Below are 25697 nucleotides of genomic sequence, written 5' to 3' on the forward strand. Positions count from 1 at the left end.
ATTCGCTTCTCTGGATTAAGTGCTCAGCTGGGGGCTTTGCCTGGCCCTGTCACTGTGTTTCTGTCATTTTCTTGTCATGGTGCCCTCAGCTCGAGGTGTAGTGCCCAAGCACAGCTCCCGTTCTGCATTGCCCTTGCCTGAAGCCTGTGTGCTGAACTAGCTGTTTGAGAGTGGACTCTCACCAGGTATAGGTGAATCTCTGAGTGGATGCAGGCCCGCATTGAGGTCCTTTCAGGACTGGGGTCTCTAATTTTAAGAAAACTCAAGACTGTGTTATTAATATCTGACAGAGAAATCGTAAGATGAAAGGTCAAAAGAACAAAAGCAGGAAGAGTAGATGAGAGCAGTGCTGAGTAGCTAGAACCTGTCTCTCTGTTCTCATTTTTATATTCGACTTGTTTGCTGATCCAGATGTATTGCAGATTGGTCAGTGGTGAGCATAATCATACGACTGAGGGCAGAACTTGGCTAACTTCTTTTTCTACTATTGGTATAGCTATCACCACTAACTCTTGTATTTTGGTTTTATACTGATCATATTTCGTGATGAAGTAGCACACTTAAAACACTATCTGCATGTTTTAGTATTGTCAGGAAAAAAAGCTGAAATTCCCATGATGAATCAAAACAATAACAACAAAAAAATCTGGGGGAAAGAAAAGCTAATCAGCATTAAATAAGGTGTAACATTCTCAAAATATTTTCAAAATATTTTATTTAAACTTTTAAATTAATATTTTTGAAAACATAGAAGTGTCTAACAAAACATATCAATAACTTTCTTCTCAGTTAAAAAAGTTAGAAATCAGTCTTTCTCCTGTGCATTGACATGGCATTGTCAGTGATTTGAGAATTCTGTAATGGAACTGAAAGGTCCAAGAATGATGGACTAGCACCTCCGAGCCCCACATTTTTTTTGCTATAGGATAACGATGCCAGCAGTCTTAAAAGGATTACACTTGCAGTATCTTTTCTTTCCATGGTGTCACAGAATGTGAATACCTGTAGTATCATTTGTCGACAGTTGCTTTCTCATTTGTGATTATACCTTTTTCATTACGTTTAAGAGCTTTGCTACAGATGAGTAGCATATGGTATTGGCTAAGGAGATGAGACTTTAATAAGACATAGAGCACATCAACAAAATACATGTTAAATTGCAATGACACAGTTGTGTTGGTAGCATGTGAGGTTGTGAGATTAAATTCCTGACAAGACAGTATGAACAAATGCAGTATAGCGTTCATGCAATAACCAGACTTGTTTGCAAGTTGGTCCAGGAGACAGGGCAACTGGGGGACTGTTGGAGTGGGAGCAGGGGCCAGGGGGAGATTGAGTTCTTTCCTGGTTCTGCTATTGATTTTCTGTGCAATTTTGTAAATGTCATTTCATCTCTTTTTTCTCATTTTACACATGGACACAATGAAGCATAATATTACTTGGAGATACAGAGATGAAGTGGCAAGTATGACTGCTGATCCAGAAGAGTCATCCAAAAATTATTATAGTTATCTTGCACATACACAGTTTCGACTAGGTAGCTAAACAACAAGAAAATAGAATCAACCACAATAGAATGTAAGTGATTTGTGACTTATTGTAATCTGGAGTCATGGATGCTGCTTCCTTAGCTCCACTGAAAATCTTCCACGAGGAAATAGGAGAGCCAGCCTTCTATTCAGCTCAGGGAGTATGTTGCCTACAGAAGGAAAGAGCAACTAGTGTCTTTTAGTACCTCTGACGCTTTGTTTTCCATGACTGGGTTTCCAAATCACCCATTTTTGCAAAGAAAGAGTAAAAGTAATAACACTAGTAATATTATTGTGAGTACTTCACAAGGTTTGGAGGGGTTTGGTAACATCATCACTTTATCTGGGGAGAGATTAAAGAAATTAAAAAGTTAGCTCCCTAGCCAAAGAATACAGATACAACTTAGGCTGGCAATATTTGGAAGATAAAATGAAGTTATAAATGCTCCATTAGAAGCTCCTCTTGGGTCCTTCCACCATTCTGTAATCCTTTCCCCCCTCCCCCCCCCCCCCCCCAATGGAGAGAAATACATGGCAGACAAGTAAAATATATGAACTGCTTTTTTTCTACCTAATTGGCTAATTGGCAACTTTTGTCCACTCAGCCCTCCCAAAGCTTCCAAGATGCATAGTCGAAATGTATTTTTAATACAAATATATTTTACCTTTTTGTGAAGACTTTATTCATGTCTGTTTCACCTAAACTTGACAAATATTGGAAGGCTAAAAGTAAAGAAAACTTGCAGTGCAAATGGAAAAGAAATTATATTTTTGAGGTACAAAATTTTTCCAGGAAGTACCATCATATTTGAACTAGAAATAGTCTCAAACCAAATCAATCGCCACCAGATTCAAACATATGTGAAATTTGAGGAAATCCAGATCTCTCTTGTCTTTTATATCTGTGGTAGAACTTAACCACAAATCTACCACCAGTTCTGGATGAAATTTGACCTATTTAGAACAGATCCAAAGCAGAGTTGATCATTGCAATTCCAGGTACATTATACTTGAACAAAATCTCAAAATCTGTGGAACATAGCAGTTACATCATACATAATGTATCTTTAAGCAATATGAACTGCAGGTGAGTGCAGATATTCTTGAGATAGCTTTAAGGTAGGTAATTCTGGCAATTTAGCTTCAGGAGCTCAGCATTAGCTAGCTGTTGTTATCTGTTCCAAAGTGAGTTTTGCATGCCATGCTGAGCTTCTTGATGCCTTTTCCAGTCAGACAGCAGGCATCATATGAGGTAATTTAAAGTTATCTGCAGTATGCAACATAGCTGTCATGCAGACATATTAGTGGACTTTATGCAATCTTTTGCTACTGACATGTTCTGCTAGCTGGTATTGGTAAAATGGACTTATGTGCCTTGATGCTACTAGCAGAAAGCATTTTTTTGTGCTTTGCCGAGCAAAAGGACAATGGTAACTTCTTCCTGCAGCAGTCACGGAGCACAGAGAAAAAATCAGTTTCATTTGCAGCAAGGAAGGGCTGGTTAGGCTCTTCAGGGTGCGCTTTAGTTTACTTGGTTTTGTTTAGAACAGCAAGCTGCATTAAAACAGGATAGGCAGCCTGTGGCTTTTGAGATACATGTACTCACCAAACAATTCCAGTGCAATTGCTATGCTAAAGCTTTCTGTTGGCTTGTGTTGCTATGGGAAGGACAGGTAAACTGAGCCTCAAGAGTGGCTGTATTGAGATTACCTGTGACCTAGCTCACATTATCTCCTACTGAAGTGGTCAGGCCCAGAGCACACCTCTGCTATTTGCTATGTATAAGTCCTCTTAAGAACCCCTTCAGACAATCAGTCTGCACGGTACATGTATTTGATTTTGGCAGGGAGATGTTAGGATCAATAAAAATCTTTGGAGACCTTTTCCTACTGTTTCTATGCTGGCTAGTTCCTACAAAACTATATTTGCCTATCTTAAAAAAAAAAAAAAAAAAATCTTCAGAAGCATTAAAGCAACTAAGCAATAAAGATCAAGGATCTGATCCAGACTGTGGAAAAATGCTTGGAGACGAGGCTGAAATCTCCAGCTCAGTAAAATTTTTATTTGTACTTGCTAGTGTTCTCTCCTTCCCTGCACACCGTTATTTATCTCTTACCTTGAGCCACATATATTGTGGCATTATGAGAAATATTTTCCAAAAGAACTATAGCATCTCCTTGGGATGATGGCTCTTACTAAAAAGATTCTTTTGTTCACTAAGTAACACACCAAGTGTCATCTATTTTCCTGTAACAGTTTGCTTTTTTTTTTTTTTTTTTTAAGATGGCTGTCTTTTCACAATCAGAATTAGAAACTAATTATATTCAGTTATTCAGACCTTGCAAAGAAAGAACTAAGATTGTCAAACGTACGGCTTTGCTTTCTCCCTGTTTGAAAAGTGGACTGAAGTACAAATGCTGCATTGTGCCTGCTACTCTCAAGAGTACGTGAATGATACTTACATATATGCATGCATACATATATAAATATAAATAGTTTATATATATAATGCATATATAGTGTTTGCAATGTTCCAGTGATATCAAGACATTCAGTAGAGTATATTAAAATGGTTTTGTTTTTAGTCCATTTAGTCATTGCATTGAAGGCAAAGATTATATACCAAGATTATTTTTTCATCTTTTGAAAAGTCAATAGTAAATCTTCAATTATAATCTCACTCTCTTTATTGGGGCTATTATTGTCAGTAAAAGCCCTCATATGTTTTTGCAGGATGGCATCTATATTTGTCCTGGGGAAACATGACTAGCCATGAGTGTGATATCAGTATAGTTATGTCCTTAGAAATTCATTTTGCTTGTTATTATAGAGAAAGACAAAGAAGAACAAAACTTTGGGAGAGTTTCCGTTATTAAATATTTACCATTTCAGGTCCAGAGTCAAGAAAGGTAAGTTCTGAGTCATTACTTTTTATTTTTAGTATCCAATCTACTTGGAAGTGAATGGAATGCCATAACCTTCAAATCCCTTTAGAAACTGTGAATTACATGAAATCATTTACTTGAAAAGCACCTTGAGGTAATGGAGGGATTGGTTGGGACATACAAGGCCCCTTTTTCATGTGAATACCCATTCTGTGACTGTATTTTTCCATACTTAATATTGGCACTCTAGAGATAATAATATGAAAGGGTTTTTTGTAAATTGGTTTGTGTTATGTTAATTTAAAGTGATGGGTAACGCAGCAGTAATGATCATAGCAGATTGTTCTTCTGAAACAAAGATAACATATCATTGATCTGATGCTGCGATTATAAGCTTCAAAATACATCAGAGATTTTTAAGGCCCCAAGGAAGTGTTTTGATCATCTGGCATGACTTCTTGCCTATGAGAAGCAAAGAGAATTTCACCCAGAAAGTGAAGTGCAGAAGCTCCTGCACTTCTGGACAAGCACAAATATTTGTAAGAGCTTCTGAAAGAAATAGAGCTTTCTGGATCACATGCCAAGTTCACTCATTATAGGTAAATTTTAATGTCTTTTGAAAGCACAGCTGAATATTTCATTTCATTACACATTCTAACTTCAGCTATGCATTAAACTCATGAGTGGATTCTGGAAATCAGTGAAAGAGCTCAGTTACCTGTGAACATTTGGGTGACAAAACTAAGCCAAGAAACATTATAAAATGCTGATGAGTCATTGACTCAATTAACTTTTAAGAAGGCATGCCTTAGAAATAAATAAAAAGAAAGGAAAATAGTTAAAGTCTTAATCCAGCAAAACACTAAAGCATGTCTGTGACTCTCATCTTGTGGAGTTTCATCAGAGACATCAAGACTTAAAAGTTTTAGAAGTGAGGCTTTAGTAGATTGGAATCCAAATGCCTAATCAAAACTATTAATTACAGTTATCAAGGAGATACTACAGGGTGTATGAGAAGCTCAATGAAATAAATTGGAAAATAGAAAGAACTACTAGACAACTTCTTTTCTTCATCAGTTGTGTTCATGATATTACCTCAGGATCAACCACAAATGAAATTCCCACTGTGCAGTGTAATGCACCTCACAGAACACTAGATACTACTTGCCCTGAAGGACATACAAGCTAAACAGACAAGAAAAACTCTGTCATTTCCATGCAAACACTGTCTTCCATTATTTTGTCTTTCTTATTATTTCCTCTGGTTTTATTCCTGATTACATATTTAATTACATTCTTTAACATTTTTTTCCAGTACAGAAACTTTTGGGTTGCAGTTCCTTGTACTCAAGACTCCCACTGAAGACAATAGGATTTAGGGCCTACCACAGCACATTGCATCAACCTTGCAGGTGAGATGTGCCATAATATCATTTTACAGACTGAAGTGCTTTCCTTTGAAAGAGGTAGAGTACGTAATTGAACTGAGTTGCCATCATTAAAACGCAATTAAAATTGTGAAGCCCTTGAGCGCCTTAAATCGCAGTGTGATATAATATTTATCAGGCTTCAGAACACATCATCACATCTATGGCCATCCAGCCATGTTTTGCTCTTTTACTAGTAGAGATTTACTTTGTATCACAGTTTAATGCTTTTAAACTTACCATTTCTTTATATGTCCTTATATGACACCTTAATAATTCTGAAGTGGAATAGTATGGACTATAGAGTTACAGAGAAGACCAAACCAATAAAACGCCAAGAAAACACACACACTCAGTAATCATTTGTTTAGAAAGATACTTTATTTTTTGCTGTTAATGAATAATAGAGATAATTTGACAGACATAAACCTATTGACTAATTCTGATATTGCAATCTACAGGTGACTTGCAAGCAATAAATTGAAGGACATTAATTTAATGCAAGAAATGATCTTTAAAAAGCCAGCAAAAGGCAAACATATAATTCATATGGCTAATGTGAGGTATTTTGTAGGTAAATCTACACATTTTGTCTGTCTATACGTGCATATTCTTTTCCCAGGGATAAAATCTCACTATAAATGACCTTCAGTTAAAAACTTGGCAACCATTTCAGATTCTACTTCTAAATTTAGCTTTGTCATGTATGCTTGTTAAGAATATAATTCATCGTCTGGGACTCTGGAATGAAATATCAGTATCTATCATAAATGCTGGACAATTTTTCAATGCATCTGCTTTCACACGTTGGCATAGTTTCAGCTTCAATGACTAGGTCAAATTCAGGTATTCTGAAATAACACTGTAGGTTTTAATGGCAGATTCATGAGTCTGATGACGAACTTATACTACTGTCGTTCAGAAGATTTACGACTATTTTGATTTTTCTTAACATTCAGAAGTCAAGTCAGAAATATCTTGTAAACTGTACCTAAAGTCAGAATAAAACAATGCCTTACATGTGGGTGCCCTTAATTATCTGTTTAAGTGCTGTAGCGAGTTTCTCTGTTTTGTTTGTTTTTCCAAGAAGGAAAGATAGGTTCTGGAGCGGAATCAAACACAGTCACCACCTTTTCTTTTCCTTAGAAATAACTGCCTGTAAACTGAACAAGTATTTAACGTTAGAAGCTCAGTATTCAGTTGATTCTGTATGCTATGATGTTACCTGGTTATACTTTCATTTGTCATAGGATACATGTACACAGTAAGGTCTGTATAAGGTTGTGTTGCAGTCAGTTAGGAAATGAATACAGACAATCTGTCTATCTGTCTAAATCAGATAATGTAGATCAAATCCAAAATTGCTTCCCAATTTAAAAGCAGCAGCTTTAAAAATAGGGCAACTGATCCAATAGCTCAACACACTGAGGACTAGAGGTGTTGCTGCATTTTTAGAGCCAGAGACTCAATTTCCAGTACTACCAGTACAACTGCCACAATTCCCAAATAGCAGCTACAACAGCAATAGAAAAGAGAATTGCACCTACTGTACACAACACGGAAATGGAATATTTGCTTGGAGAGAGCAGAAGCTCAGAATGGCCAGCATCTATGAGGAGCACGGAGAAGGGGAAGAACTTCTGAATTTCTCCCTAATCCATCTGTTGCTGCATGTGCTGCTTCCCCAGACCCTTGTCTAGCCTCATGTTGCCCCATGGGAGAGCAGCACCAGCTTGTCTGTCTTCCTCCCCTCACCCCACATGCCTCCCAAAGCTCAGTCATAAAAGTGGGTTTTTCACTGGTGGTCAAGTCAGGACTTTCCAGCCTCTGCAGTTGAAATGAGGAGGGAAACAAAAAAAAAAAAGAAAATAGAAAAGGTTCCCCTGACAGTCACACACGGGGGACCATTCTGAGTCATTAACAAGCAATAGCTTAATGAGTGGACAAAGTGCAGGGCTGACATATGGGGATGTGGAGTTGGTAAATGCTGCTTAGACTAAACATCTGAAACACCTGATTGCTTGTTTCTGAGGGGGTTTGAGCTTGATAATACAGATCTTTTTTTTTTCCTGTGACTGCAATGCCGAAGTTTCTCTGTGCTAATCTTGGCACTGACATGGAAACTGATGTGTGGCCTTTAGGCAAGTCACTTAATCAATGTGTTTGTAAAATGAGGATAATACCATTTATTTGCCTGCCTGAAAAGGATGCTGTAAGGACAGACTAGTTAACGCTGTAAAATGCTATTTACTAGTAATTGCAAGTATTACTATTACAGACTTAAACCCTCCTTGGCTGGCAATTGAAAAAGCTGAAGAAGTAAATGAAGGCCTTAAATGTAAAGGTGGTGAGGTCTCAGCTACAGTGGAGACTGTTAATTCTGTTCCTTTTCATGGAGCTGATTATGCTTTAACCATCAAAACAAATACCAAAAAAGACCCGAGCATATATATCTCCTCTTATGCAGAAACAGAAAGAGAAGAAATACTGAAAAAATCAAGTTTGGTTCATTGTGTAACTTGCTACTGATAATGGGTCAAGGGAGGAGTTGGACAGAACACAGAAAAATACGTATTTGAGCCTTTGTTCTGGGATGCAGATGTAGTCAGTTGTTCTGCAAGGTGAAAGAGCATCTCAGATATGAGGGAATTGGATGTATCATTACTATTTTCAACCCAATTAACATCCTTGCTCTTCAGAATTAAAAGAGGTCTGTTACTTGCCTTTAGGTATGGCAGGAAAAAAAAAGTTTGTCCTCAGGGTGAGGAGGATAAGCATGATGCTGTAGAGCAGCATGAGGTAGATTAGGAAATGGACTATAATAAACTGGCTTATCTATGAGCTATGCTTTAAGAACAGTCTTGAGACCTCTTTTGAGGTCCAACACTGCAGTCACTTCTCCAATAGATGTTTTTCTGAGAAGAGGGGAATACAAGCTGTCTGTCTGAAGTGGCTAAAGGATCAGGTCCTGATAGTAAAAATTTTTGTTGTCTGTAATGCTATCAAGAACCATTCCACTAAAAACAATCATGTTTACTTAATGTAGCAGTAAAAATAAACAGTCTAAGGTTACAACTGCAGTAAATGGTCATATTTTGATCCTTACTTACACTCACTGATACCTAACCAGCAGCAAAAGTGCCTCTGATTTCATTAGAATTTGGAGCAGATATGTGTTACGAGTATTGCACATATCTTGGTTTAACTGCTTGATATTTCCATGGCTGATTTGCTTGTAATTAATCAAAGAATTGAAGAAGCAGTGAACTAGGCTATGATTGGAGGTGTTTGCAAGAATATACCAAGAGTTATGAAAAGAGAAATGGTTAATTAAGGAATGCCTATTTTGCCTATCTCGAGGTTATAGGCCTACTTTCCAATTTGAAATCCTATAATCAAAGCCCACAAGCAGACCCCATCTGGAAAGAAATTGGAGGTGAAGAAGACATGTGGATAGCATCTCCAGAGGAGAGGTGTAAGACACAAAGGTGAGTGCCGAATGGTGGAAGTGTGATTCTAGAAATTCTGCTAAATGTACCTGAGGTAAATTGGATTTTGCTTATTGCAGTGGACAAGGTTGCATATACTACTGATTTCTTAGGGATAAATTTTACTCACAGTGCACTGCACTCTGGGAAGTGAATCATAAAAAGATTATTTTAGACTGAACAGAAGAAGGAATTGCATCTTAAACTGTACTTCTGCCGTGTTTCTGTGCTGGGGCAGGGAATATGGGAAAGGGTATGGAAGTAGACATAGATCTGCTGATGTACATATTCTCTAGTCCTTCCTCCATACCAAAAGTTTTGCACATTTATTGTAGGAGGAAAGGAGTATTTTACCTCTGTATTTATGCTATAGATGTCCCTGCCACTGCTCACCTCAAATTCTAAAGCCACATGCACGCTGGTATGTTTGTTTACTGACATGTGTTTTCTGCCATCAATCACACTGGTACAAGGCTACTATTCTGATTAGTCATCCGAGGGTCATATGAGGTCCAGAACAACAGTAGGCTAGTAGTGGACTAGGACATAGTCCTATGTTCAATTCAAAATCTCTGTAAAATGAAGTAGGTGCTGTTTCAGTTAGAACAGGACTAATACATTTTTACAAAACCTTGTTTTACTTAGTGTACTGCTGCTGAGTGGAGTGGGGCTTTCCAGGGCATTTACTCAAATGAGAAACTTCTGACAGCCATAAAACTTGATGGGTCAGTTATTACAGCCACTGAATGCATCTAAGGACATGCTGTGTTTGTAGAAAGTATATTTAAAGGTATATTTAAAAGGTAAATGTATGTTGTTACATATGAATAGCAATTGTTCCACTGTAAAATTATCGAGAAACAACCAACTCACTTTTCCATGTGAGACCCATATAAAGGCCCCAGGTAATCATATACATAAACAAATGCTCAGTCCTGCAAAGTGATGAAGGTTATTATTGATAATAGAACACCTGGTATTGCTCATGTTCTTGCAGAAATTACTCACAAATAAATAGAAATTTGGTGAGGCTGTTTTTAATTAAGTTTTTATGTATATTTTATATATATTTTTATATATATACATATATATATATATGTAACAGCATATATATATATAACAGAGAGAAGTAGTCGATATTGGGAACTTGGGCAAGGAAAGGGAAAAGAAACAAACTGAAGAGAAACTTTGTAAGAGACTATGAGAGCTTTCACTTGACTACAAATCAACCATAGACATAGAAGGCTTATAAAATGTTTATTAGCCAGATTAAAAGCCTACATGTATAGTATAAGGAACTATTTAGCTATTAAAATGAAACTTAGTACTTGCTTATATAATCTTTTATAAGCATCATTGGGATGGGAAAGGGGGATTCTTAGAGTGAAGAGATGCAAAAATGTGGTTAGGGCTCCTCTTTCCCTGTTATTACTTCCTTGGACCTAGTTATTCAAGGCAAGTGTTTTAACCAACAGGAGACTCATTTTTCATTGATATTGCAGCAGGGTATGTCATTCTGCCAGCAAAGATAAAGTCATGGAGCGCTATGGTAATTAATATGTACATCAGAAAAGGAGACTCTCCATCCTCCTTTAATGAGCTATTCTTAGAGCTAAAAGAATTTCCTAACCCGTGATAGGAGAAGGAAATTTAATCTTACCCTGTCAAACTTAACAGATCAAAAGTGTTACAAGAGGGGGAATACCAAGTCATCTCAATTATACAGCACCACATGAAATAATTATATTTGGTTACCCTTTAAAAGGGTATGTTCTTGAGGGATAACTGTTATGTTTTGCTGCTCCATACATGACTACATTCTGTAAGACTGTGCTGCTTTTGATTTTTAAATAGCTTGCACTGCTATAACCTCTGCATATTATCTCTAACTATGAATGACTGTATTATATTTACACACAGATATCGTATTCTTGAAGAAGGTATCTTTTCTTAAATATTCAGATTTACAGCTTAAGACAAAAGAAATTAAAGGCTTTGTTGAATCTTCCCTAACATAATGGAAATTTATCAGAGAAGACTTTATACGTTTTACTAATAAAGCTATTATACAATGCAAAAGACTTTTTTGAAAAGAAAAGAATGAAGAGAGTAAAATTCTAATCAAACCTCTTTCAGTTAATATGCAAACTTCCACTCAAGGCAGAATGTAAAATACATTAACCTAAAAGGCACGGTGTACTTGATTTAAACTTATTAAAAGACTTATTTTTGCGTTTCAAGGTACTAAATAGGTTATGAAATTAAAGGAATTTACTGTAGAATTTACTCCAGTTCCCTATGATTGTGTCTGGGTTGAAAGAGGTCTTGATGTACATAAAACATTGGTTTCTAACCTATGAATCTAATCATCTAAACAAAACAGGGCAAATGATGTAAGCTGAAACACTTAGGTTTATTCTCAAGATCAAAAACTGGGGCAAGACACTTGGCTAATCATTTAAGATAAAATTTGAAAAACATTTGTAGATTTAAGAAAAATGGCAGACAACAAATAATTTTTCTTATTGTTGGCTTTTTATCAGAATACCGATGCTTCATTTTATAGAAAAGAAATTAGAAAAACAGCAGACAACATGTGGCCATTGTTTGTTTTTTGTTGGTGGTGTTATTGTCTTTTTTTTTTTCCAGAATACGAATGCCTATGCTTCATTTTACAGAAAAGGAATGTCTAATTGGGCAAGTCCTTACAAAAACTCTGAAACATTCTGCTGACATCTGTATTTCATATTCCACAGTTCTGCCCCTTTACCAACACCTACTGAGACCAAGGAGAAGTCATAAAGCCTATCTCATCCATTGACATGGGGCCCAATTGTCTGCCATATAACTTCAAATTCTTTAAGGAGAGCAGTGCAACATGACTGACTTACTTGTAAAACAAATACAAATTAAAAAAAAATCCCTCAAGCCAAAAAGAGCTGGACAAATGACAGGGAGAAGATAAAGCTAATAAATAAAGCAAAGAAAAAAATAAAAAGGATATTAGTTTGGGAGGTTACAAATGTAATAAATGCATTATTTATAAAAACAAAGCTAACAAATGAAAAATACTAACAAACAAAAAGAATTTTAGTGAAGAAATCACTTAGGAAGTTTTACTTCAAGCAATGTAATATAACTCAAATACAGAACTCTTGGGGGAACTTCATGTAACTCTTATTCAGAGCTATAAGTAACACCACAATTTGGACACAAACAGGAAAAACCATACTGTCAACTTTTGGTAGTGCTAGAATCCTTTCAACCTGCTAGAGTAAATATGACTGGCAAGCACAGAGACAAGATTAGAGGTGAGTCTGTTGATCTAAAAATACAAAGAATGTATATGGCATTTTATAGTGCTGCGAAAGAGAATCTGAAATAGTTAGTCTTGCTTTTTCCTCACTTTCAGGATGTCTAACATATGTCTTCAGTAGTCAGCTGTTTTTAAATGTTAGATATACCAGATGACTTAAGCCACTCATTCACCATGAGTGCCTTTTAAAGATGTGATTGGACTACGAATTTATTATTAATAACTATACAGGAGGTGATGTTCTCTGAGCACTGGAGATTTCCTGGATGACAGGAAAGTAGTCACAGAAATTATGTGTATGTACAAAAAAACACCAGTGAAGATGAGAGTGCATTTTGAAATGAAAATGAAAAAAAAAAAAAAAAGATTGGAAGCAGAAGACAGAACCAAGAAGGATGACTATGTTTTTGGCCATATTAGTAACACAAGTTATAGGAATACAAAGAGAATTTTGGTGGGACTGCTAAATGATGTGATATTTTCAGTCAGACACACAAATAATTTAAAATGAAGGAAGCTAAAAAGTCCTATTTGATGCCTACTTGCCCTTGGGTTCTGCAGAGGAACATTTTGTGTTCAGAAGAGGACAGTCCTGTTTTAGAGAATGACTCAGCTCCCAGGACAGTATCCTTTGTGAGTTTTCCTCATGCATGTGTTGAAACAGATGCCAACATAGCAGTTACTGCGGAGACAGCTAAGGAGTGCATAGGCAAAGAAGCAACAGATAATTCATGAGCTGTAAGAGCAATTCTTTTTTTTTTAACTGTGTGCAGTTCAAACACAAGTAGAAAAAAGAATAAATAATTCTAAAAATCTGATCAATAAGCTTATCAAAGAAGAAATCTCTGTTTGCTATAAGAGATGGAACCAAAGCAAAACAAACACAGGAGGATTGCTAAACAATTATTTAATAATATTTAGTAAAATAGTTTTCCTGAGTAAGAATGAAGGAATTACTTCATTACTACCTACTTCAATATTAAGTATTCAGGAAACAAAAATGTGGCTCATTAACCTGAATATCCTTAGAAACTCAGAAATACGGAAGAAGATACTCAAGCCTGGATAACTAAGATAACTGTTAATAATAATCTTTGCTTATTTTATCTTCTGTAGGAAGCAGAGAACAACAACCAATTCCTTCCAAATGCAGGCATACTGTCAGCTGCACATTGCATAGCTCTGCTTTAACTATATTTGTTTTTATTATGATATATGCATATATGAAAAGGGAAAGCTATGCTACTTTTGTTTTAACTTAACTGCCATGGCTGAATCTAAAAACAGGCATAAAATATGAATCTAAGTAATACGAAAATAAATCCAATTTAAAGGTGTCTCCATCTTTAATCAAGAGAAACCCTGTTTCTCTGGGTGAGGATGGATGTACTTCCTACTGTTGTCATCATGATTAATAGATCACCAATGTATGAATGTCTGTGTCCCTAACACAAATATATATGTATGTGTAAGGATGAAACTTTCTATATTTAGAAAATACAGAGTTTTGAGTGCACCAAGATGAAAAGGTGAATCAATGAGGTATAAAAATATTTCCTATGGCAAACTGTATTTTAAAAGATTGCATACTTTTAAGTACAGCTCTGTAACATGGGGATTGGGAAGACTGCACCTTCATATATTGTACTGGGGATACTTTAAGACATCTAGAATAGGTTAGAAATCAGGAGTCCCTTAGCTATGGCCTTACCAAAATATTACATATATGTACTATATGTAAACTTGTTTCAAGTATCAACTTATTGATACTTCTTGAACTTCTTGCTCTTTTTTGTTTTCAAGAAGCTAATTAGGTAACTTTGGAGATGTGTAACTATGAGATTGTTGGGGTTGGAGATGTGCATCTATGGACGACTGAATATGACAGAAGGTTCTCAATAGTCTCTTCAGGCAGATGCCAGAAAACAACAGCTCCAGATATGCATTAAATGTGTAAGGGTAGTAGTTTTCAATCTTTTGACAAGTGTTGAGATCAACATTTGGGCAATATTTGACTACGAAATTGCTTCAACCATTTTGTCTTTTTCTATGTAGAATTCAGTTGTGTTTGTATACATACTCTATGTCCAGAGGTCACTGCGAACTATCCCGTAGTGCATAATGTGCCTGATAATAGATACATATGTAATATAAAGATAAGAATTACATCATAACCTTAAAAGTAACACCGTGGTCTCCTACAATTTCAGAAACCTGAGCTTAGCTTTACACCCTACAGTAATTTTTAACAGTTTTGGTGATTGTGCAGTGGTTGTACATCATTATGAAGAATCAAGGATTACCCTCAGATCTTTTGGGGTTATAATCAAGCAAGCTAGATAGGAGAAAATGATTGTCTTCAAGAGCTGTTACTTGGTCCTAATGAGAAGCCTGAATCACAAGAGTATTTGTGACATTTTTGCTGGACTCAGGGAATGACTAGCCTGTATTTAGCAGACTATCAAAAGAGGAAATTGTATTCTGGTAAATGTGATTTTTGCCATTGCTAGGAAAAGGCAATAGGCCTGACAGTGCAGGGTCTTAGGACCTGTCTGGGCTGGCTTGCCTTGGACAGAGTTTGATGTAATACGTTTCTAGTAGCTGAGTGACTATTGCTGAAACTCTGTGAGGGTGCCCTGGGGACAAGGCTCTGACACCCCTGGTTAGTGCCTGTGTGACAAACAACTGCCCTTAACATTGTTCAAGGCTGGGAGAGGCTGTTGTGCAGTTTTCAGACTTCAGCGGGTAACCTAAGGACTTAGGAGGAAGAGCTGTCCCCTCTTCCCAAACATCATACCACTTGCAGCAAAGACCTCAGGGGGCTGATGCTCTGCCATAACACGAGCCCTTCCCACACCTTCTCAAGGAAGACCTAAACTGTCAACCATAGGACCTAAAGGCATGTTGGAAAGGTGAGCATAACATTAAGAGAAAAGGGACAGGTATTAGGAAGTTTTTTGTATAACAATTTTAACTGTCTTATTATTTTTTTCTGTATTAATCACATAATTTGGACTATTAGATTGTTAAAAACATTTATTGGTCTAATGGTAGATTCTTAGTTCCATATATATGGTTCCCTTTTGTCTGTAACAAGATTTTGAGTGTAACACCAAGGAACGTTATCTCCCTGCCCATTTTTCTGCTCACTCAAAATACCATTGGTGGTGACTGAGAACCAATTCAATGAACTGGTACTGATGTTTGGCTGTTAAAAATTAAACCACAACTCATCACTGTAATAAAGACAAGATCCAGAAGACTGTCTGCATAAAGCATTTGGGACTTCAAGAAGTTCTGTACTTCACACGCAATTTTCACAGCATTGAACACCTTGGTGAACTCAATATATACAGAATCTTAAATCCTGGAACGCAATTTCATTGGGTTTTTTTGAAGATTAAATAGTTGTACAAATATTAATGAACTGACGTTGACAGAGCTGTCACAGCATTAGTAATATGCAGCTCCTCCTTTTCTTTCTACCTCACTTGACCTTTCTGAGGATTAGCTGTGTCACCCTCTGAATGGATAACTGCAACCTTACCTTCTCTTCTGAGTAAAAGGCCAGATGGCCTACCTTTCCGTAGTGTTTCAGGGAGGTATGAGAAACTATGCAACCAATCTTCAAGAGAGCTCCTAGGTACGATTACTCCTCAGGGATTTTAGGAAAGATCTGACAATGAACAATGAAAGAATTCATGAATGAATGAAGAATATTGCTGATGAAGCCACAGTGCTTCTTTCTTAATTATAAGTGTATTCAATAGAAACCATTGAATATTTGGGTAGGGTTAATAACCTGTATGTTTAATAGCAATCGATGTTACAGAAACCAAAGGCAGTAACAGCGGGAATGTTTCTCTGGGACATTATATTGTATAACTCAGGCTACTGATTTCCTAAGTGTTAGAAACAAACATACACTCGTAAGAGGGAGAGGTGACATTTACTAAATATTGTGAGTATGGCATTAAGGAGAAATTCCCAAATGTTTTCTCTTCTTCCCCCAACACATACAGGCATAAGAAAATGACAGATAATAGCAGCACTGGCAGTTGTAGAAAGTACTACTGCAGTAACAGCTTTGGAAAAATACATATAACAAGCATAAACAGAACACAGTATACATCATGTCCAAAAATGTTATGATACTCCTAAAGGTTTACTGTATTCTTACATCTGTGGAGTGTTTTCCAACTCCTTACTTGAAGCTAAAGTCTCTGCTAAATCAAATCCTTTTTTTTAGTGAGATTTATACATAACTGTAGAAAGTTTTACAACAGAAGTTATTGTTCTAGACATGTTGATTTTTTTAATTGGTATCACTTTAAAGTGTCTTTATGAGCATTTAAATAACTATGAAAGAGATTTACATTTATGTGATATTCTGTTAGACAAGATAATGCCACCAAATCATAATGATACTGCAATAATGTGAAAGCAAGAAGCCCCCATTAGCTATGACTCTTATGTAGCTGGAATGTGTTTCATTTTGTTTTGCAGGGTAAGTGCAAATGACATTCCCATCAAGTGCATTTAGTGGAATCTGACAGCTCTGAAACTGGCTTTTTAGTATTCCAGATTGCACATGAGTTCCATCTTTAAAGATATGTGTTGCTGTTATTTAAAGCTCTTGATACCTTAACATGGCACAAGTAAGGACTTAAAAGACTATCTCAATGAATGCCTCACTTTTCTTCAAACCAAACCAAACCCAAAAAACCCCACCCAAACCACAATTACTTCAAGGATTCTTCAAATGTTTCCTGTAATTTTTGAGATTATGTTCTTTATTCTTCATAGGTAATCATATAGTTGAATTCTTGCTGGAAGTGCAAATCTCAGTTTTAATTACGAAACTGTGACATGCTATTTAGTTATACACTGGGGAGCTACTGTGCAGCACTGCCCATTTTTTCCCCCTGTGTGTCTCAGTTCAGCTCTAGAGAATTCAAAATGAGGGGTAAGTAGATGGTTTAATCTCCATTCTCACTCAATGTTTGACCTGTCTGCTGACATTATCAAGAGAAGTGATAATTAAGAAGCTAACAGAAATATTTTCTTTTTTTATAATGGAGAAATTTGTATTGGATCTGGGTCAAGATTGAACAATTAATTTCTTACAGATTCTTGAATAAATAATAGGGGGTAGGTGTGGCTAGCCACTGTGGTAGAATACGCTACTTTTGTTTCAAAATTTGAACTTCACTTTGTAAGTATATTTATATATTTACATATATTTATATTTGTATGTGTGTATATACACATATAAACCTGCCTAAACGTGGGAAGCTTAAATACTGTAACAGACTCGGATGTCTACGTGACACTGTCTAAAGGACACAGAGACACTTTCAAGAATCCATTCAACTGGAAGCATGAAACCTAAGTATCTTTGAACAGCTGCCTCTTTACGCTGGAAAAAAATGCTTTTTCTTTATAGTGCCTCTTGCAGAGTACAGGTCTCCAGGAGAGCTAATGCATTCCTGTGTTTCTGAGTCCTTTGCCCATGTACTGCTTGTTATATGTAAGATATAAGAAAAGGTGCAAAGGCAATAAAAAAATACATTCATTTCCTTGCACACAAGCAAGCAAAGTGGGCTAACCGTATTTTTTACCACATGTAAAAAGGCTTTCATGGAAAGGGAATTGAGAGGCATTCTGCCTGCACTGAAATGATGATGGATCTAGCATATAGCCTTTAAGTGCTGAATTTAGACAGAGGAAGGGCATGTCTCGGGATTTGTTACTTTGGGAGATCAGTAACTATTAAATGTTCTCAACAGTAAAGTTAAAAAGTACCTTTGTGTCTTTGGTACCTGCCATCTCTTCTCAGACAGATTAAACTATAAGTTTAGACTGCCCATAGCTAAAATGAAGCACAACTAATGGAATAGGGCTCTATTTTGTGGTATTTGCGAGCATACCCTAGTATCCAGGTATGAATTCTTGCAATGCTCCATTTTGTCTATACTGGGGAAAAGAACAGGGTGCACATCATACTTGCCCACTGCACTTTCTCTCCCTGAAGAATAGAAGACAGCTTCAGCAAACTCTCACCATATTCCTGTGTGGGCAATCTGAGAACCGGGATGGCTGGGCACACTGTAGCTGCCCATCTCACAACTATCTAACAGCTGTGGGACTCAGAAGGTCTAGGAATTAGCCAGAGACAGGCTTTACTGTTCTTGTCCCCCAAAAGAGCAGTTATGACTACCCGTCCACTTCTTCCTATTTCTACTGTCAGCAGCAGCTGCCAGCTTTGTACCAATCCGTGACAAATGCACAAAGAAGCATTCCGCTGTTGGGACAATATTCATTGTCTGAACTGCCATTTTTGCCTGCCAACAGCAGACTCAATGATAGCGTCCTCAGAGCCAAGTTTGGCCTTTTGGTCTCAGCTAGATCATGTCACAGTAGATGATCACAATAATATATGCCTTAGGATCTCTGAGTTACTTTTGAGGAACCAGGCAGACAAAATCATGCCCAAGTTGTAAGCAGGAACATGAACAGATACAAATGTTATGGTTATCAATTTCCCAAGTCCCAGGATATTAAATATAGTGTTTGGGTTGGTCTGTTATAGGGACAAGGGTTAGTTACAGAATTTGTATCTGAATTTAACTTCTTAAAGTTCAAGGTTGCTTGGATACAAGGCTGGATACCATGTCATTTCTACGGGAAACCTTCCAAATAAGAAATCTTCAGGTTGAGAAGGGCTCCCTGTCTTCAGGGAGCTAAAAAGTCACAGCTATACTCCCACTGTTCATACAAATTGCTAACGCTGATTTATAAATCCTTCTCCTGTGTTTATACCAAACAGCTAATAACAGTGCTGTGAATTGCTTGAGAATGAAGCTCCTCTTTCCTGTTCTAGTGAATTCAAAGACTGCAGGAACTGCCTTCCTCCTTCCACTTCAACAGCAGGCAACGTCTCCATTACAGAACAGTTGGAAGCCTGAAAGCAGAAGCACAGGTAAAATGTAAACTATTGTGAAAAGCAAGTTCCTGGCTCTTGATAAACAGCTGGAATGTCTCTCCCTTTAGCTTGCCAAAGTAGCCAACTGTGAGAATGACAGCGATGCATTTGCAAAAGAACATGTGATGTGCAAAGCAAGATGTGAGAAATAAGAAGATAGTTATTAAACTCTGATTTAACAAAGACACTGGAATCATTGTTACACAGATGTTTTCAGAAGCACAGGTAATAATAAAAACACACAGATTTTCAGTCTCCACTGAGACTGCAGAAGTGGTGGAAACTGGGGAAAAAATCCTGATCTATTAGATCTGGATACGATAAGCAGTTCTGTTTATATCACAGATGCGATTTCTTTTGAAAAAGAAACAAAAACCACTTAGGCCTTTTGCTAGGGCAAGTTCTGTAATAGTACTTCCTACTCATTCTTCCGGAGAATACTAGTTGCCTACCATAAAAGACAAAAGTACATGGATTTTTTCGTATGTGAAGTTCTGAACTGCTGTGAGAAGGGAAATATATTAAATATCATTATGGAAACTTTTATTGTAGCCAATTTTGGGTAAAGTTAGAAATGCTCTGCCAATCTTCATTAGATACCATGCTGGTAGTTATCAACTAGACAGGGAGGGGGAAGCTGCACAAAAAGTTGGCAGAAGCCAAGATAGGGGAGATAAATAACAAACTGAAGGTAACAATCTAATCCGTGGCTGATAAGCATTCAAAAGAAGCCTCTAAATAAAAGGCCTCTCTATACATGTCTAAACAAAACAAACATTGCCAGGTCTTAAAAAAAAAAAAAGTGCTAAACACTGGCCTAGAAGCATGGTCAGGGTAGTGAGTAACTGCCTTAGGTAGTAGGCAGCCCATCCAAAAGCGTGACAGCGATATTAAGTCAAGTAAGTCCTACTACAATCTATCTGTGCTATTCAGCATCTAGAGCTACATTAGGATCAGCTGAATTCAGCTTACTTTGTTTAGGACTTTTTTGAGCCAGAGTAAAGCAACATTTTGTTGTACAGATCCCGTGTTCATGAGAACTCATGAATCCTTGGTTTGCTGTGCTTGCCTGTGAGCATGCTGGCACCCTATCAAACAGCTGAGAAATACACACCAGCGCTGATACTGCCACCCTGGAGCGCGGCCTGTTACAGTACTAGAGGAAACCAGTCTTCCTGTATGGGAATTCAGAGCTCACCCAGTAGCAGATATACTGAGGGAAAAAAAAAAAGGCACCAAAAAAGGAAAAAGAAAACAAAGTCGGGACTGGACCAACTCTGCAGAGCCACCTCCGTGAAGCTTTAAGCAGCCTGTTCTGTGCTGTGCTGTGTCTCGGAAGCCCACCGTGATACTTACTCCCTTTACTGACAGTAAAGCACAGCTCGCTCCCCTCACCCCACTGCTCAGCCCGCCAATAGCAGCATGTCTGCCTGCTGCTCAGCGGTTCGCAGCCAGGGGAGCACCTTGTACTCCTGCTCAGCTGCGAGGCCGCAGGCGCTGCCCCCACCGCGCCGCCATCCCGGGCCCTGCGGCCGGGCGCAGTTGTGGCCCCCGCTTCCCACGAGTCCCTCCTGCAGGCGACGCAGGGGTGCGCAGCCGCGGCGAGACTTCGCGGCGCGGCGGAGACGCTCCTGCTCCCTCAGCGGGAGGAGAGCGGGCCGGTCCGGGCCAGCGGGCCGCCCGCGGTGGCTATTTTGGGGCGCCGCTGGCGGCACGCAACGACCGCGGCTCCGCAGCCCCCACAACGAGGGAGTGAGGCGCCGCCCGGCCGAGCCCGCTGGCACCGGGTGGCGAGGGGCGGTGGCGGCAGCGGTAGGCGGCGCCGGCCGGAGGAGGCACGTCGGTGCGGCGCTCGCCCTCCCCGCGCAGCGACCCCCCCCCCCCCCCCCGAGGTTATATAGGGGCCGCGACGCGGCGCGGAGAGCAAAATGGCGGCCGCCACCGCCCCAAGCCCGCCCGCGCCGCAGCTGCTGCGGCTGCTGGAACTGGACCCCTACCTGGCCCCCTTCGAGCAGGACTTCCAGCGCAGGTACCGCCCTGCCGCTACGGCCTGGGCCTGGGCCTGGGCCTGGGCCTGCGCGGCTGGCGGGCACGGGGGAGGCGGGACGAGCTCCGCCTCGGCGGGACGCCGGGCTGGGGGAGCGGCGGCGGCGGCACGGCCGCTGTCCCCTCTCCCCTCCCCTGCGGGGGGCCGTCCCTCCGCTGGCGGCAGGGCCGCCCTGCTTCCTGCAGCAGCCCCGGTGAGGGGCGACCCGGGCTTGGTGCCGGCCTTCCCGGGCGGGGAGGGGGGCGGCCGTGGGGGGGTGCCTGTCGCCGGACCGGCGGCGGCGCCGCCTCCCCTGCGGGAGGAGCCGCCGCCGAGCGGGGACGCGCTTCTGCCGCCGCGGCGGGCTCGGCGGGGACGGGGCGGGCAGCTGCCCCGCGCGGGACACCCACGCGCGGTCACGCAGGCAGCGGAGGCTGTTAGCCTCCACCGCTGCTAATAAAGATCTTGTAGCTGGCTGTGGTAAACTGTTAATAAACTGCCACCAAGTATCTTCTTTTTGTGGTGAGAGCTTCCCCCGCCACGAGATCTCTCTGAATCTCAAGCCTGCCTGTTTGTCAGACTCGACGGAGTCGCTGGTTTTGTGTTCTTGGAAAGCTTGTTTCAGGCTGTTAGTCTGAATATCCCTTTCGTTCCTTCAGAAGGGGGCCTTGGTGTCATCCCTCTGGCAGCGACTGGTGGCAGGCTCTTGCAGCGCAGATACAAGCAGGTTGCCTTAATGCAATCCACATCCTGCGGAGCTGAGCAGATTCTGCACCGCTCCTTAGGGGTTTAGCTGTCCTTGCCTTGTGCTCTCTTTGATGACCTTGTAAGCTTTTTTTTTTTTTTTTAAACTTAATTGAGAATTTAAAAACAAAAGTTTGCATTTTTTATGGTGCAAGTTTATATATAGTATTTCACTGGCTGTCTTTTAATAGGCCAAAATTATACTACTGACCAATGCCCTCTTATCCCAAAACTTTGGAAAGTGTACGCACATGGGAGGGAGGAAAGAGGGAAACTTGGATTTTTGAAGTATTTGGTAATTTTTTCCTACTGTACTAGAAATAGCGCTGAGGTTTTGTGTTACTAGGTGTCTTGTTGGGTTCTGGCAGAGAATAATGGGAAGGCTACAGCTTGTAAAATGGGGTTAAGAATTAGATAAAGTATTAGGTTGACTTACAAAGTTTTTTCTCAAACTTTAATCTCTTAACAAGAGAATAATTGAGTGTTTTAAACCAGGTTTCCTGGCAAGCATTGCCATGGTAATATATACAGTACTGTAAAACACCTAATTCTTACAGTAGAATGCCAGTGTATAGGAAGCAGCAAGTAGGAAGATCTGATTCTTAATAAAATCATTAAGTAGTTTGAGAAGCCCAAATCTACCTGCTATTTAAACGGTCATATTGTGGATCACAGTGTCGGTGAGTTCTGGGTATAGTATGGCGTTGGTAAACATAGTGAATTTTCCAAACTTTTTGTGGCCAATTCAGGTTCATCTCTTTCAAGTGCAGGACTTGACATGATCCTGTTTGTGTCTACTCCCTTGATCTCCTGTGGACTCCAAACTGGTCACTTGCTAGAAAATTATTGTGGGAATATGTATGCTACTGTATGCTTTTACAAAAAGAAAAAGAAAAAAAGACTTCTGTGACAACCTGTAGTAAGACGAATGTCTTATGCTGGGCCACACAGCAAATTTATCCAGACTCATGTCCTGTGGATGTGCCTAGGGAAAAGAGCATAAACACAGGGAGGTGCCTCTTGGTATCTCGACATAAGACTCCTCCCAGCTTCCAAGAATTGTAGCTCAAGGATTTTCTGTATTTCACAGCTCTAGATGCATTATTTTTTAATCTAGTGTCTTTACGTGAGCAGTGCACAGGAGAAAGGAGGTCTACAGCCTAATTGCTTCTTGTGTGAAGAGCAGTTGTCTTTGGTGTCTTTTGAACCACCAGTATGTTGGTCTCATTTTGTTGGTCTCACATTCTCATACTGGAAGAAGTGATGAAAAACTCTGCTCAGCTCTGCTCACCTTGTTGATAAAATCCTCAGTGGCGTATAGAGTTTTAAGATCTTTGTTGTAGGCTGAAAAATCCTAATGTATTTAACTGGTCGTTATATAAAAGCATCCCACGTATCTTTGGTTATCTTTGCTATATTTTCTGTCTTTCCTAGCCCCTTTTGAGATGGGAATTAGAATTGATAACAGTCTTTGAGTTGAGTACCCTATGGATTAATAGTCATATAATGATATTGGTGCTGGCATAACTAATGCTTCAGGTAAAAGCATGACGCAAAATAAAACCTTTGAAACTCCAAGCATACGTACGAGACAAAGTTACCTATGTTAATGCAATAAAATTGAGTTAATAAAGATGACAGTTATTTTAAAAGGTGACTTAAGATTTTTTTTGCATTGGTGATCATGTATTTGTGGGGGCCTGTGATTAAATGACCCATTGAATCAGATGCATCTCTCATATGGTGTAGGAAAGGCTGTGATGAAGCAGCCAGGGAATATGTGCTGTTGAGTGGATCTGTATATTATGATTTGTCAACTGCTTACCATGGCCGCATGAGCATAATTAGACCTGGAGGAAGAATTTTTAGCATATATGTGGTATTAGCAATTCTTTTGGTCTCCCTGCAGGAGCAGGAAAATGGGTTCAAAGACAAACTTAACTGTTCTGCAGTTGAGTGGTAAGAATGTCTTCATCACTCTCGCTGTCTTTCTCTCTTTACCGTTGCTTCTGATAACTCTCCCTGCCCCCTCCTCAAAAAAAGAGAGAGAGAGAAAAAAGAAAATAGTGTTTTTGGCCACCTAAATAGTTTAAACAACAAAAATACAGGTTGTATTTTGATTCACGGGGGGGGCATAAAGCTAAGATTGTAGAGATCTGGAGTTTTGTGGGAAGAGGAGGCAGTTGTTCTTGACAAAGGGAGTAAGTGGCTGCCATTGTGCCTCTGTAGCAGCAGAAGTGTTTTACTTGCTTGGATTAAGAAGCTTCAGGAAAGAACAGAAGTAAAGCATTGATAACAGCCTTGATCAAAATACAATATGTATGAGTACTTTTCCTATGATAATTTGATTTTTTTCCTTACAGTTTACAATGGTGTTAACTGTATTTACTATTTAACAAAATAAGTAAGAGCTGGTAGCAGTTCTGTGGCTTATAACTATTATACTGTGCGTCACCTAAAGAAATATGAATTGGGGATTGTGATAGAGGATTAAGGACATTTGAGAATGAGAAACAGTTTTTGAAACTTTTGTGGAGACCCTTATACTATGCTATGTACAAAAATATTTTTTAAACATAGGCCTTTATTTGTCTAGCTTATTAACAGTGTGCTCTTCTGAAGAACAGAGAGGAAATAGAAGATTCAGGCTCTATTCCTGGCTGTGACATCAGCAAATTCTTGACTCACCCTTTGGGCTTGGTTCTGTCTGCTGTTTTACCTATTGCATCATATTTGCAAAGTCACATTATTGCTAGTGGAAAACTTTGTAACAAACTTTGTAACTTTAGGCACAATTTTTGTATGATGCACAGTTAATTTAGATTTCATCATAACAAAATTGTCTGCTGGAATTTTATTTGATCACTAATTTTCAGGGGAGATTCTTGCTAGTAATATGCTTTTGGATCCAGTTATTGTCTTACTAGAAAAACGTGAGATCAAAAGGATTGTTCCAGGGAGTTTGCTGGAACAGTCAAAAAAGAACTAAAATAAGCACTTGAGACTGTTTGGATTGATCTGTATTTCTTCAGCAGACTGGCCTATCTGGTTGGTACAAAGAAACTTGCTGGCAGTACTCCCCCCCCCCCCCCCCCCCAGCAATTAATGGTGTTGGTCTGGAATGAGGACCCTAAAGTGGTATTTCTAGAAACTTAGACTGGGGGAATAATTTAGGTTGGAAGGGACCTCTGTAGGTCACATGGTTTCTTCCTCTACTTAAAGTAGGGCCATCTCTGATGATAAGGGCCTGTGCAACCTGATCCAGTGGGTTGTTCTGAATCTCTGAGGGTGGTGCTT

General features: G+C 39.1%; 1 protein-coding gene and 2 long non-coding RNA genes across 6 annotated transcripts in view; 2 read left to right on the forward strand and 1 right to left on the reverse strand.

Annotated features, from left to right (window-relative positions):
• The first annotated feature begins 2052 nt into the window (after nucleotides 1-2052).
• On the forward strand, nucleotides 2053-16076 carry LOC135330316 (uncharacterized). Of its 2 annotated transcripts, XR_010392272.1 has the most exons (4): nucleotides 2053-4438; nucleotides 5730-5826; nucleotides 9202-9329; nucleotides 11979-16076. It is a non-coding gene; the product is annotated as an uncharacterized LOC135330316 (long non-coding RNA). The 2 variants fall into 2 exon arrangements; XR_010392270.1 differs by lacking the exon at nucleotides 2053-4438 and having other exon boundaries at nucleotides 4770-5826.
• Nucleotides 16077-16434: 358 nt separating this feature from the next.
• Nucleotides 16435-22027, reverse strand: LOC112987906 (uncharacterized). The gene is made up of 2 exons (XR_003260412.2): nucleotides 21628-22027; nucleotides 16435-19609 (listed from the first exon to the last, which is right to left on the reverse strand). It is a non-coding gene; the product is annotated as an uncharacterized LOC112987906 (long non-coding RNA).
• The window catches only part of GBE1 (1,4-alpha-glucan branching enzyme 1), a 160445-nt gene continuing 156252 nt past the window's right edge, over nucleotides 21505-25697 (forward strand). For 2 of the 3 annotated variants that reach the window (XM_064523189.1, XM_064523195.1), the window contains exon 1: nucleotides 21505-21659. In XM_064523189.1, the coding sequence (XP_064379259.1) occupies nucleotides 21559-21659 (101 nt within the window). In that variant the 5' untranslated portion in view covers nucleotides 21505-21558. The remainder of the gene's footprint in view (nucleotides 21660-25697) is intronic. The other variant, XM_064523202.1, reaches the window with a different exon arrangement.

This window comes from Dromaius novaehollandiae, chromosome 1 (genome assembly GCF_036370855.1).
Source record: "Dromaius novaehollandiae isolate bDroNov1 chromosome 1, bDroNov1.hap1, whole genome shotgun sequence".
NCBI classification, from domain to species: domain Eukaryota; kingdom Metazoa; phylum Chordata; class Aves; order Casuariiformes; family Dromaiidae; genus Dromaius; species Dromaius novaehollandiae.